Source organism: Habropoda laboriosa, unplaced genomic scaffold (assembly GCF_001263275.1).
Source record: "Habropoda laboriosa isolate 0110345459 unplaced genomic scaffold, ASM126327v1 scaffold193, whole genome shotgun sequence".
Classification (NCBI taxonomy): domain Eukaryota; kingdom Metazoa; phylum Arthropoda; class Insecta; order Hymenoptera; family Apidae; genus Habropoda; species Habropoda laboriosa.
The window spans coordinates 483,051-498,115 of record NW_017100342.1 but is presented as its reverse complement, the minus strand read 5'-3'; the positions used below and the strand labels follow the sequence as shown (position 1 = coordinate 498,115).

General features: G+C 31.4%; 2 protein-coding genes across 2 annotated transcripts in view; one reads left to right on the top strand and one right to left on the bottom strand.

The window, feature by feature from the left end:
• The window catches only part of LOC108574515 (scavenger receptor class B member 1), a 31,604-nt gene extending 29,464 nt beyond the window's left edge, over positions 1-2,140 (top strand). The window contains exons 8-9 of the mRNA XM_017937124.1: positions 276-394; positions 1,535-2,140. Of these exons, the coding sequence (XP_017792613.1) occupies positions 276-394; positions 1,535-1,978 (563 nt within the window). The 3' untranslated portion in view covers positions 1,979-2,140. The remainder of the gene's footprint in view (positions 1-275; positions 395-1,534) is intronic.
• Positions 2,141-4,304: 2,164 nt separating this feature from the next.
• Positions 4,305-15,065, bottom strand: part of LOC108574496 (cytoplasmic dynein 1 intermediate chain-like) — a 13,582-nt gene continuing 2,821 nt past the window's right edge. Inside the window, exons 6-14 of the mRNA XM_017937101.1 lie at positions 14,233-14,268; positions 12,589-12,609; positions 9,889-9,936; positions 7,379-7,555; positions 6,537-6,693; positions 5,989-6,361; positions 5,165-5,396; positions 4,643-5,070; positions 4,305-4,460 (exon numbers count right to left, since the gene is read on the bottom strand). Coding sequence (XP_017792590.1) covers positions 4,305-4,460; positions 4,643-5,070; positions 5,165-5,396; positions 5,989-6,361; positions 6,537-6,693; positions 7,379-7,555; positions 9,889-9,936; positions 12,589-12,609; positions 14,233-14,268 — 1,628 coding nt within the window. The remainder of the gene's footprint in view (positions 4,461-4,642; positions 5,071-5,164; positions 5,397-5,988; positions 6,362-6,536; positions 6,694-7,378; positions 7,556-9,888; positions 9,937-12,588; positions 12,610-14,232; positions 14,269-15,065) is intronic.

The window sequence follows — 15,065 nt, the reverse complement described above, 5'->3', positions numbered from 1 at the left end:
TAAAAGTATGTTTCAATTTTTTTTTATATTCATTGTAAGTCATCTTATAATCAACATGTCAAGAAAGTAATATTTTAGAGCTTGTATATGTATTATGCAATATAGTTTACAGATTGTGGAATATGTAATTACATAGTACATATTTTTACATTTTTTGGTCAAAAGTCATGTTTGTTTTTAGAAGAGCATCAAAATTTTTTTATTTTTTATTTATAATGTTAAATATGTTTTATGAGAATGCAATAAATTCATATTTATTATTTTTTAATTTTTAGGTGCGCCAGTCTATCTTTCTTTTCCTCATTTCTACAAAGCAGATCCTAGTTTATTAAACGCAGTTCATGGTTTAAATCCAGATCGAGATAGACATGAAACTTATTTTAAAATTCAACCAGTAAGTGATGTTTGAGAACAATAATTTGTAAAAAAAAAGATATTTAAATTTAAGGGATGATTCTACAAACCAAAATAAGACGAAAATCAAGAATAACAAAATTACGTTTGTGGCTTCGTTTTTCAGTTATTAACATTATAATATATCCCTGTGGTCGAGCAAATCTTCCTACACCAACGAATATAGAACGCGTCAAAACATAGGGGGTACAGTAATCCTCAATCTCAACGATATATGACCAGCAGTTTATCTCGTACAAGTGGTGAAGAAGAAGACAGCGATATTCGACGTCGTAAACGACATTACCGACTTCTACGGCATTATCGTTTGCTTCACCACCACACAGGAGCATGCCAGAAAGTTGTATTCCATTGTATTGCATGCACCTGTGTGGTGATGAAGCAAACGGTAGTGCCACAATAGTCGATAATATCGTTTACGACACTGAATATCACTGTCTTCTTCTTTACCAGTTGTACAAGATAAACAGCCGGCTATGTGTCGTTGATTTTGAGAATCACTGCACCCCCTCCACCCTACCCACCCATATCTTGACGTGCCCTACATTCGTTAGTGTAGGGAGGTTTGCTCGGTCACAGGGATATTTTTAAATGTTAATAACTAAAAAGTGAAAGCTCAAATACGATTTTGTTATTCTTGATCTCCGACTTATTTTGGTTTGCAGAATCGCCCCATAAATTTTCTACCACCTATTACCGAACACCCTATATAACATAAACATCGTATAGATACTAAAATATTTAGGTTAACACGTTCCGTGCTGCGTGGGTCGCATACGCCCCACTCTGGGATTTTCCATTCAGGCCATTTGATATTTCGGCCTTTTCCTACCGTTGACTTAAACTATGCAACTACGGCAATAATTTGTTAAAACAAAAAATTTTCCTTTGCTCTATAGTGCATCTTAAACGTTATCTTTTTCTTGATAACAATGATTTTTGTAATCTTATAAACATTAGAAGACATATAGGGTCAAAAGCAAAATTGTTAATCTCGACAAAGCGGGACGCATACGACCCACGCGTATGAACGAAAAGTCACCGAAAATCGGTTCGGCACGGAACCTGTTAGTAAAAAAAATAGTGCTAAATTGTACAACGTGACTGACTTATTTTACAGAAACTCGGTGTGCCACTAGAAGGGAAAGTCCGTGTACAGTTAAACTTAAAGGTCGAACACCAGCCGCAAATCGGTGTCGTATCGAGCTTTACCGACATCGTATTCCCTATCATGTGGCTTGAAGAGGGTATCGAAGAATTGACGCCCTCTATCCGCAGATGGGTCTACTTAGCAACGACATTCAGTGATGTTGCTGCGCCTTGTACCTCGTATGGATTAATTCTAGTCGGTATAGTAATCTTATTCGTCGTTTTCATGAAGGCTTATAACAATGTAGTGTTTACGCATGAAGCAATTGAGTTAGGAAAACGAACCATCAGAAGAGGTTCGACGTTATTAGTAAATGGACAACACAAATTATTGATGACACGAGAATCATATATTCTGCTCAATAACGATAATGACAATAAACCAGAGAGGATAGAGGTCAAGCTAGTAGTATGAATTGTTTCTCAGATAGTACGCGAAATAAGCGTGCTTAAGCCCGTACATTGCGCAACGCGACACAAAACTCGCCTCGCAGTATAGCGTTTCTTTATCGTACGGTACACCAAAGTTTTCCTTCCAATTACCTGAAGAAGACGTCGATACATATCGATTACAATAGCACGCGTTTGGCAAAATATTCAACAATCACTTGTTTGTTTTTTTTTTCTTCTTTTTGTGTCTTTTTCTGTATCTGTGATTTCAACTTTTTATTTATATCGTCGATGTATTACATGCCGAATTAGATCGTGCTGGGACAAACAGAAACGGGTAAAAAAAAAACGATCAAAAAAGAAAGCACGAAGAGATCGTTTAAGAAATTTGTTTAACTACGATCTAGTACGTGCTGTATGTATATAAGCGTTTATTGCGGCTCGGTTCATGCACGATCAAAATTCAATGCAATATTGATACTATACGTTAGGTGTTAATTGCGAATAATTGCCAAGAAAAATATTCAATCGAAGCATTAGTTAGGACGCAACGTTTGTTTTTTATCATTTAGGATTTCGTTGTTTTTAGTATCTTAAAAAGGAAGTATTTCGATTGGCGCTTTGAATGGATAAATTTTGCGATTGCTAATATTCAGAGTGAAAAGCATATCAAATAATATATGTAATGTATTGCACTTTATAACTGGTGGCTAATAAAATTTGTTTACGCAAACGCGAATATTGAATAGCAAAGGGTATATAGAAAGATTAGGTAATATAATTTTTATAAAACATACATATTAAATCTAAATATAGCATTTGCATTAAAATACTGTATTATTGATTGGTTTGTAAAATTAGTCTATTTTTTTAATAATTTGATCTGGCAATAAGGAAGCACTATTAGATGTAAAAGAAATTGTAAGTAATAATCAATTACTACGTTCGATGATAACGTAATTTCAATTATTTGTAACAGTGTGAAATTTTGTGCTTTAATATATTTTTAAACCATTCATTTATGATGTACATAAACTATTGTTATTAATAAAAAAATAAATATAATTTGTAATACTTTGTGTTTTGCACACTTAGCATAGTGAGCTGCACTAAATACCTCGTGAACAATTAACTGTCTGCCTCTAAAATTACGTATTATTGATTTCACTGTTTTAAGCTATTATTGTGCAAAAGATAAATTACAAAATGAGGAGAACACCCTGAAACCTCTCTTTCCGAGATTCGCTCTTAAAAATGTGGATATCAATTAATTCTTGACATTAACTGATGATAAAATTATAATATCACAGGCAAATATTGGTAAGGCTAAATTTATACACTGAAGTTTTTTAAATGAAATTTTATTTGGAGCGTTAATGAAAATAATTAACTTATTTATCTAGACAATTATCATTACTTATTGAAACTTAAATTAAAAATTCCGCATACAAAAACATTTAATAAATTCATTTGCAGTCAGGACAATTATTTAATATTTAATAAATTGTAGATTAATTAATTCCTTTGTAAAAAAAAATTATGCTTGACTTGAGCAGAAGTATGCATTACCAATACAATACTATACAACAGTATCACATTTTAGATAAAGCCCAGCAGTCTATAATAACGCAAAAATAATATTATATTTACATCTTTAACCGATAATCTTCGTTTAATAAATTTCACTATTTTTGCTATACTATAAACTATACATTACAAACAAATCATAATGTTTAAGTTATGTTGTATCCTACTGATATTACTTTTATACGTTAGATACGAGTATTAGCATGAAAACAGTTTCTATTTTTTTTTTTAATTAATTCAGAAAATAATATGTAAATATGTCGCGAATATAAATGTCGCAAAAGACTATAATGAATAAAAGATTATGTTATAATTTACCTGATGCGTATTACGTCAAATTTCTTCTAATTACTTTTTTATTTTCTGCTATATGCCAATTTAAGTGGTGCTTGTGGCTTTTGGTATTTACATGTACAGATATGTTGCACACATCCATAATGATCTGCTGCGCTATAGTGGCTTGATTAAGATAAAGTGTATTTATTGGATACTTTAAATTTATAGTCGTTTTAATGCACAGCAATTACAAACGAATAAGATGCTAATACGTTTGCTTTGCTGTTTAATAATTTTATACAGAGTAAAGGAGGTCCTATAAATACTTAATGGTACGTACACCTATAAATTACAATTAATGCACTACACTTTCCTTTTGTTTCTTTTAAGATTTTTTTTTTTTGTTTAGAATTAAAGATATTTCATATTCATTTGATTTTAAAATTTAAGATATTTAAGCCGACTTTAACAATAATTTCCGTATAAAATTATACCCTAAGAGGCCATGTCGCTAGCAACGGATGTATGGAAGAAGGTTCTCTTACATTGAGCTTACGCATTTCCTCATCTGTGTTGTTGTTTGTCAACTCTTGCTGGGTGTACAAAAATTTATTCCATTCGTCCATTCTTGGATGCGCTAAATGCTGTGTTTGAAGAAACATGGACGTTAAAAGCATACTCGTTATTCGAAAATACTATCAGGATAGCGTGAAACATATATCAATGCATTAGTATATACAACAGTATATCGATACATTAGTGCAATTAAAAATGTAGAGTGATAACACAGGTAGGCTAACATGTGTATAATAAAAAGTGACCTTACCTCAGCAACATCGAACACCCAAATCTTTCCACTATCATCACCAACTGTTACGTGTAAACCGCTCGGTGTCCATGAGACTCTATTAAGAGCTGGACAACCATTGATCACAACACTAGCTGTGGGTACTTCGGTATCTTGATTGAGATTCCACAGATCTAACCGTCCCGAATCGTCTACAGCAGCGAACAAGGCTGGATGGGTCGGCGACCATGCAACATCGTAAACGTAATCACCATTATGCTCGAACGAGTCTAAAGGCTTCGTCTCTTTAAGACTCCAGAGCTTGATGGTCCAGTCGATCGAAGATGTCAGGAAGAGATGTGAAAAATCGATTCCATGTGGCACAGCATGTGCGCTAATTCCTGTAACTGGACCTTGATGACCTTCATAAGTCTCTAATACTCCAGCTTTCGTACTGTGACGACATGCTATCAAATAAACATAAAACATCGATAATGATTTGTATAATTCTGAATTATGCGACAACACGGTGCTGAATTTTCATTGAAAAAATTTCTTTACCCGAGTAAACAGTTGCTTCTTCACTGCCAATGACGAAATTATTGACATCGCCGTGAGGGAAAGCTAAACAAGTGGCGGCAATTGGCCTCGACTGTTTAGTATGAAGTTCTAAGATCTCCTGAGGTTGTGACAACATGTCTAAACTCCAGGAGCACATTTTACCGTCAGTTGAAATACTTATCAAATTGTGCGCATTTTGTGCTCCGACAACGTTTAAACAGTACACTGGATGCTGGAGGTATAATTTTTTTTTAAAGCTATGTTAAATACACGTTTATGTTAATAATTATAGAGAGGGACGGTTCTGGGCTGTTAGCCGCCTCCGTGCTAGAAATATTTGGGTCGCCTCCCCATCAATGGGGAATCGCGAGCAGACTCATAAGCTACCTCAACCCATGGGAGCCTAACATTACGTTTTTATGAAAGTTCCGTATAATTGACAATGGTAAAAGAATCCATAAAAATATTTGATATATTTATTTGAATTTCACTCTTTAACACTAATCATACAGACACTTTACGTATACCTATTCTTACCGCAGGCGGTCAAATGATCGCTTATGAAATAATCATATTTTTCCGAAAGGAATACAAGTGACTGTCAATTGAATATAGGAAACAACGTAGAAACTAGCCTTTAGATACTAATAAACAAAATTACATATTTGCATTTTTATTTTTAACAAGAACGGGGAAAAACAAATGCACGGTTTTAAATCAAATTTTAAAACCGGTCATTCGTTTAGTGTTAAAGTGCACTATCGGCCGACTGAACACCTATCAGAATCGCCCCTGATTGCAGAACCTTTTATCGAGCAACTTACAGTGTGCGCGCTAGCCGATAATGGTGTACGTTGAATAGGAGTTCTCTTTTGTACTCTATTGTCCCAAAGAACAATCTGTCCGGAATAAGTACCTCCTAAGATTAGATTAGGATGAAATCTTGCAAAAGTGCACGACATAACGGGAGACTGACAATGGAAAATAAATTCCGGGGTTGTTTTCTTGAACTTTGTATTCCAAACCAGACACACTCCGTCAGCATCGTTCGGAGTGTCGTCATTGTTACCGTAGGAGGCCGCGAGAAGTTCTGGGAACTGAGGTGACCAATCCAACGAGGTCACACAACGCTTACGAGACCAACGTTCGCAAAAGAACGATCGATTTAACGATAAACGTTGATTACTCTTTTCGTCGCTACAAATAATATTAATTGATTAATTTCTTCGTTCTTTCGTTCTCGTATAGCCAATTTTTTTTTTTACTAATGCATCATAAAACGTAATAATTTGTATGCTAATCGAAAGAACTTAGGAACGATATAGAAAGACATACGATAGACGTACACTACACAATTGAAATCTTTACTCACATTCCATCTTCACCATCCATAGTACCCATATAATCAGTATAAATATCGATCGATTCTCCTAATGCCCTTTCCACAATTCTGCTAGTACGATCAAGAAATCGTTGAAAATCTTCAGACAGTATAATCATCTGTTTCTCTTCTTCGCTAAGTTCTCGTACTAGAAATTAACATCAGTGCAAGTCGTTACACTGTTTTGCGATATTCAAAACTGTTTTATCTATTTCTAGCTCAATTTTGTGCTACTGAAATAGCAGTATTTTTATATTTTCAGTTAGATATAACCAAGTAGTTAATGTTATTCGAAAACGTTTTTATGAATTCCTATCTAAACTATTCGAATAAATATATTTCGCGGTTATTGTACTAAAATATCTATGGTTTTATTCATTTTCCCGCCGATTTTCATTTCCAACGTAAGTGTACGCTCAATTTTGTGAATAACTGTACATCTTCAAGCTTTGATTATTAACCCTTTGCACTCGGAGCCATCCCGGACGTTACCTACCAGCAACTCGACGCCACTTTGTCGCGAAAACGTGGACCTAGGAATCGTCATATTATATAGTATAGCTTTGGAACCAAGCAATGTGTTGTAATGATATTTGAATTATATGAATTTGTAGACATTGAGGAACATATTTTTTGCAAAAGAATCAAAATTTTATTTCTAGACTTACGATGTCCCCTCAGAAGGGACATCCGAGTGCAAAGGGTTAATTTTAATTGCATCCATAATTTTCTTATAAATATCCAGAGTCGTCGAAATTTCTTAATTTAAATATACCAATAGTGGCGGTAAAAATCCAATTCAATGCTATCTGTTAAAGAGCACAAATCTCTACCTTCTTTCGGCTTCTCGTTTTCCTTTTGCTTTTCCACTTGAGTAACTGCTGGCGGGACTTCCTTAACCTGCGGTAAACCATGGGGAAGAATCCCAGGAGGAAGTTTGCTTTGGAAACCGTCCATATGCGGCAAGCTGTTCTCTTCATCTTCAACTTGGCCATCATCAAATGTCAAAACTGTGGTGAATAAGCTGATTCTGCTACGAGCACCCTAACTTCGATACATCTATCTACCTCTGACAAGTGACCTACTTTAAGAATTCGAATGCGCTACGTTCTTTTTTTTTTTTAAACAAAACAGCTACATTATCTCGCGACACTACAGAGAGAGAAAAAAACGCGATGCATTCATGTTATACTTTATGCAAATTGTATCAGTTCTTCGTCGATTAGTATGTTTACCTTAACAATTTGAAGAAAAAAAAAAAAAGGTTGAAAAAATAAAGTAAAAGACTTTTGCAAATAAACTGTGAAAGCGTCAAGTTTAAGGGATGCAACTCTCTTTCGGAAGCTTTGTATTAAATGAATTAAAAAAAAAAGAAAAAAAAAAACAGGAAAATAATAATAACAACAACTGATTGGAAAATGAAGAGCAACCATACACAGTACTGAGAAAAAACGACTAATTAGGTTGAATCACATGCATTGGGATTAGTTACATGTAAGAAGGTGGACTGCTTGTTGGTGGAATATTGCAAATAAAAATGTACTTTTCATTTGAAATATTTTGCGAGTGTCATTAAAAGTCATCCGAATTGATATCTCTCCACCCTTTTTATTTTAGCATAAAACGCAAATGAAATGAGAGAATGAGGTCGAAATAAGTGAGAGACTGATCGTTGGTTTCTTAAGTGATGTGTACATTGTTTCATAATGTAACATCAAACTGATAAACATTATTAATACCAGTACCCATTAGCGAATAGAACTGCTTTTTTTCTCGTGAATTATTTGAACAACTCAGCAATGAAGATTGTATGGAATAAAAAAAAAATAAATAAATCAAAAAATACAAACATTGAGTGGAGATATATTAACGCAACTTCCCAAGTCTCATGCAGCATCTAATGAATATTTACTTTATATTAAAAAAGAGTACAAATAAAATTGTAATCTAAATCTATAGTATTCAAAACGAACAAATATTGTCTAAGATATAAAACAAAACGAAAATGGTAACAGTGATTTATTATACAGGGTGAGTCGTCTAAAATAAGAACCTCGACTTTTTCTTGCTTTTAATGGCCCAATAGATTGTGTAAGGAAGAACGTACGTATTCATTTCATACAGACAAATACTGACAAAAAGATTTTTCTTTGAAGACGTTTATGTATATTATGTGGACCTCCTTCAGATGATCTGAAGTGTAATTCTTATAAAATAATAATTTAATGTTTATACGATACACTTAATATTATTGAACGTATATGAATAAGCTATCAACCCTTTGAGGACGATGAATGAGGATGAATTTATAGAAAACTGTGAACGTAACCAATAACCTCATATTTTTGACCAACAAAAATTGTTCACGCGACCATGAGCTCATGTTGGTATATTTGAGGAAAATATAATTTAATTAAGTAACAGTTTAAGAAGTAGTAACCTAATTATACAGGGTGAGCTACGTAAAACAAATAACCTAATTATCTTCTCTAGCTATAGCGGTACGAGAAAATTTTTACATGTCATTTAAATTGTTTCAAAGGGCAAATAAAATGAAAGACAAATTTTTTTATAACTTTTTTCTACCGTATGTTAAAATTTTAAATCAAATTGTGAAACTTTCTTTCAGTTTTTGCCATTTCTTCCATCAAACAAGTTTTTCTCCCACCTTATTCACTCTATGAAACCATTAAAATTATGTATAAAAATTGTCTCACACCACCACAGTTATAGAAGATAATTAGGTGGCCTGTTTTACGTAGCACACCCTGTATATTGTAGAAGTAATCAGTATCTCAACGTGGTACTTAGTCCTTCGTCCGAAAAAGGCTGTGTTTAAAATGGCGGCAAAAAGATTTTTGCAATCTAATTCTGAAAGAAAAAAATCTCTCGGATAATATTCCTACACTTTTCGAGGGATACAAAAGTATCTTTTAGTTTCTAATTTCGGTTAACTCCACCCTGCACTGTATGTCGCTCATGCTCGTTGAAATTAATGATATAATGAAACGAAAATATGTATGATTACTATTTATGCATGCATGATAAACGAAGCGAAAATTTGTACAATTACATAACAAACCATAGAAAAACCTACTTAAAAATCTGATGATTTAACAAGCAACTTCGAGTGTAAATTGATAGCACAAGTTCCCTCCTTTCAGTGCTTAATAAATACAATAATTAAACAGAAGAAGAAGAAGAAGAAAACGAAGAAAGAGAGAAAAAAAAGTAACTTAAACGAAGATATTACTTTGAAATGCAATTTTGTGAAAATGAATATAATTCATGTATTGGTGATACAATTAGATAGAGTGAGTCAGCCCTCGAGAAGATTACATACCTGTAAATTCGTCCTCCCATTCTAAACCAGGATTTAGATTGTACTCGTCTTGAAGGAGGGAAAAGAAAATGTCAATCAATCTCGTGTTTTATTATGTTAGTTGTGTTTGTTTCTAATTTCACGTCTCTCATAGGAAATTATTGATGTATGCCATAACACTGCCATTTACATATACATATATCTCTTCAACGGTGGAAGTTATTATTTTCTAACGGTAGCACACAAAATATACGAATACACTACATATACGCCTGACAAAGTTACTTAGAACTCAATAGCGCCTCGATCGAGAGCAATTATGATTACGCATAAGATCTATTCGCTAATGTATTTCCTTTACCATGCAAGATACATCAACAATTAGCTAGAAAGATTGAAACGGTAATATTGGATTGGAAACCATAATATTAATTATAAATATGTATAAACATGCAAATAGTATACCCTATTAACGCCATTATATTTATTAACAAGATCGTGCTCCAAAGGGATCGATAAAAAAAAAAAAGTACGAAAATCCCTGTAAACGTTTTTTATAAGATACGTAATAACTACACCGACTTTTCGATATTCTTCTATTATGTTAATATCACTGAAAATGATACACCATGATATATAATAAATTAGTAGATTCAATTCTTTGAATAATTTCTTTGTATTATCAGTTAATCGTGTAATATCGATGATACATTACGAAATCTCAATCCCTTTAGGCTTTTGAATAAACTTCAGTTAAAAATCATCATGTATGTATTATAAATATGATCACTGATGTTTTTACTCATTCTAAACTATAATGATAATTTGAAATCTGAGGAAATAATATTCTTTTTTGTAAAATAAATCGACTATAAAACACAATATTGGATAATTTGAGAAAAACAAGTCTTTAGCGTAACAAGAAAAGAATGAAGACTAGAAAATTCGGAAAATTTAAATATTTTAACATAACAGACTGACATCTCCGACTGCTAATTAATACCAATAAATTCACTTGTAGTTTAAAATATAACATATCATATCTTACAAATATATACGAAGCAAAATAGTTTTTCACTAAATAACAATTTATCCTAGAATTTGTAACAATTTTTACAGAGACTTTTTGTTGGAAAAATATATTGAAAATATTGTAAATATCTATACCTTCGCAGAATCTACATCTATGTAAACAAACAATCTCTAGTTCTTTCCTTATTTCCAACGAACCTTTCCACTACGTCATTTTCACAAAAAACGAAACCGTGCTGTTAAGTAAGCAACATTTGTAGTATATAATTATACCTTAAAAGTTCTCCCAAGCAACAGTAAATTGAACTTTTGCTACACTAAAAGCTCAGGCTACAGAACCCTTTGCTAAGTTCAGTTTGTCTATTTTAGTGAAAACTTTATTTATAAAATGTTTATCGACCACCAACACCATAATATCCGCTCCCATGTTAGTAGTAACCCATTGTAGTATCCCAAAAATTACGAAAAGAATAACCGTGATATCACGCCGAGAACTCTGGAAGGTGCGTTAAGTTGTGACAAGATTTGCCAATGGATAATCATATGCGAAATATTTTTTATTTCTATTTCAGACAATCCCAGTTTCAAACAATATTAAGCAATCTGATAAACGGCTTTAATCTTACAAATATAACATTTTTCATTATAACACATAATTTTATATCATTCATTTGGTGAAAAAATGTTTAGATTAATGACAAAAATGTTATCATTAACTTCAATATAGACTCATGCTAAAATAAAAGAAATTTGACTTTCCTTCAGTGAAATAGAATATTTTTTATTGTAAATGGTTAAGTATTCCAAAGGTAGTCCGTGAATGTTCCAAGTATTAGATTTATGTATGTAATACAAATATAAAATGAAACGTGCTTTGAGTTAAATTATTTCGAAGATTTACATGTTTTAGAACAAGGACAATCTAATAAAATATACAAAAAAAAAAAAAGAATTGACATTTTATAGGTACACCTTCTTTGTAATAACTTTTAATATATATTCTGTACATAGTACTGTGAGTATATTTTTAAAAAGAATTTACAATTACATTTCGAATTTCAAAGTAGAAATTTACGTAATCCGTGTTTACTTTTTTCTTTTTATTCTTATTAATGTGCCCTTAGTGCATACTTTTATAGATGTGTAAATGCCAAAACATTTCCGTTTGAGAATCGGGATGTCAGATAAATATTTAAAAAATGATAAATACAGAAACTGAAGATAAGTACACCAATAAAAGTAGTTTAACATAAAAAAAAGCCAAAAAGTCCAAAGCAAGACATAAGATAGCAAAGATATCTTAGGTTCTGGGTGGAGAGTCATTTTGTATGTCTACAATACTGGTGAGTATTATTGAAATTTAACTCTCTTTGCTATTACAATTTTATATCAATAACTAAGATGAAGGGAGAGAGAGAGAGAGAGAGAGAGAGAGTGCATTCTCTAGTTTATTAGCTTTTATAGAAAATGAACCAATGTAATGGCTCCCTTACCTTAAAACTTTACTTTAATATAAAAAATTTAGATTTGTATGTGGCATTTAACAATTATGCATTTATATCCTAATATTTTAAGTTTGCATCTCATTTACATACATTTAATATACTATTAATCTTAAAAAATAAAAATATAGCTAAACCTACATCTGAACCTAAAACTTGTTGAAAAGCAAGAGAAATCATAACTTACCGTAATAGTCGAATGCATGAGCTGAGAAGGGGAGGGAAAAAAATTGCACTTAGTTACAATCTCATAAGAATGCACTACACTAATAACACCTCTCTACATTCAGACCATAAATATTTTAAGGAAAAATATTTTATATACTAATAAAATGTATTAAAAGAACCCTATAAAAAAGAACAAAATACATAGTAATGTAAACACAAAACATTAAAAAATGTATTTTATTGTTATTAGTGTATATTTTAAAGCACTTTTAACACTTTCTTTTAGTATGTCTGTGTAACATTTTGTACAACTAATAAAAATTGTTTGCTCTTATAAAGATTACTTATTTCTTGTAAGTAATATTAATGATACAAAAATTAAATTTTTAGTTGTATAGAAAAAACAGGAAAAAAAAAAATTCTGCTGAATGTAGTTAGATGAGTATAGATTTATAAATTTGTATATTGTGCGATACTGTGATTCCTACATGTCAGAGGAAACATACATATTCAAAACTTTACGCCAATTAAATATAATTTAATATAATTTCAATCCTTGTCATAATTCAACACTTTCTCTTAAATACTGTACTCCATTATTGATTTAAATTAATACTGATTAATTAACACAAAGTAGTAAAAAATTTATGTCAATTACTATGACTACCAATGGATGCTCACTTATAAACATTCAATATCTCATTTACATCCCTTGTCACACTTATGCTCATCCCCCTAAGTTCCTCAGAAAAAAATTTCATTATCAATGGTTCAAAATAAAAATTTTGTTAGAATATTAAACAAATCCTCAATGTGCTATATTTTGCACGCTATAGTAAATAAAAAACAATAATTATCACATGAAAACATTTTTGAATACTGTATTTCTTTTTAAAATAGTGGACAAAATATTAAGGAATTGGATTGCTAATGTGTTACAACTACTGTAATTAAGAATAATATTGCTATCTACAAGTATTCATAAATTATTAAGGCATCAACAATAATTATTCATTTTTTGATAAATTTAGTGCTAGCACACATGAGTCAAGGTACATTGACTTTTCTTGTAATAATCTTTAAATTTTCCCAACAAACAGGACGCCTAATGTTAATGTACTGTATACATTTAATAAACTGTTAGCACATTATTCAATTAAATTGTGTAAAGCATGTTAGAAGCTCATCATTTATGCAAACAAATAAATATTGCACATGGACATAATAGGATAATATGTATATCATAACAATATCAAATTAATTAAATCATATTTAATATTCCTTAAGGGTTGGAACTTTAAAATATGTTTCTATGTTAAATAACTTCAAAAAAATTAAATAAAACATCTTTTGAAGTTGTAACATTTTAATACATATATCTATCTCCATGTATAACATTTGCAGTATAATTGGGATTGTAGAACCAAAAAATTTAATCATAATTCGATCTTTTTTAAATAATACTTAATAATATATACAAGTATAGTTAGAAAGGTTAATAAACATTAGTAATGATAGGAAATAATGTAAAATTTGACTCTACATCCCTCTATTGTAAACATAGATAATCTTGTATCTACCTCTATTATATACTGTTGTACAATTATAGGAAAGGTAATAAAAAGAAGACAGAACATACATAGGTAGTTTGGTGCAGACCCACCTTTCCTGGGACGCCACCAGTCAGTCTCAAAGTAGCCTGCGGAGTAAGAGTCAGTTGATGTTGATGTTGAACAGGAGTAGATGGAGTTTTCAGAAGAAGATGCGGACAGCCCTTGTGTCCAACACCGGATGATTTGTTCGATTGTATCGCAAGACAAAGGAATACGCAAATAATGCCGCAAGATCAGTCAGATAACGGAACACGTATGTGATACGTAATATATCCCGCATTTACGTATATTCAACATTTTTTTAAGGCAGTAATCATTATAAGTAAAGCATACCACTACTAAGCGAATATATTTTAATAGCAGATTTTCAATTACCTTGAAAATAACACACATAGAATATACTTTAAATTAAGTTCGAACATTTTGACTAAAATCTTTTTAGTAAAGTAGGTGGTATGAAAAATGGAACAATTTGAGAAACTCGCAATTTGTTAATTCTTTATGGATTTTTGCAGAATTAAAAACAAATTATAAGGTAAATAAAAAATAAAAAATTATAACCAACTGAAATTGCGGATTAATAAAACGGAAGTGTAAAGTATGAAAAAAATTTAGTTGCCACCACCAAGAAAAATAATATTTGTTTCCACAACCTAATTTTATGTTAGATGTTATTCATATCTACTAGTACTTTTCCTATATTTTATCAAATGGACAAATAAAAACATCAAAAAATTCACTATTTTATTGTTAGAATATTTTTAGACTAATAGTTTATTATACTCATAGCAAGATTCAGTCATATTTTCCCTTACTTTAAAGACACACAATACAATATCACAACACAATAATTATTGTTCCCTTTAATAACACAACATTAAAT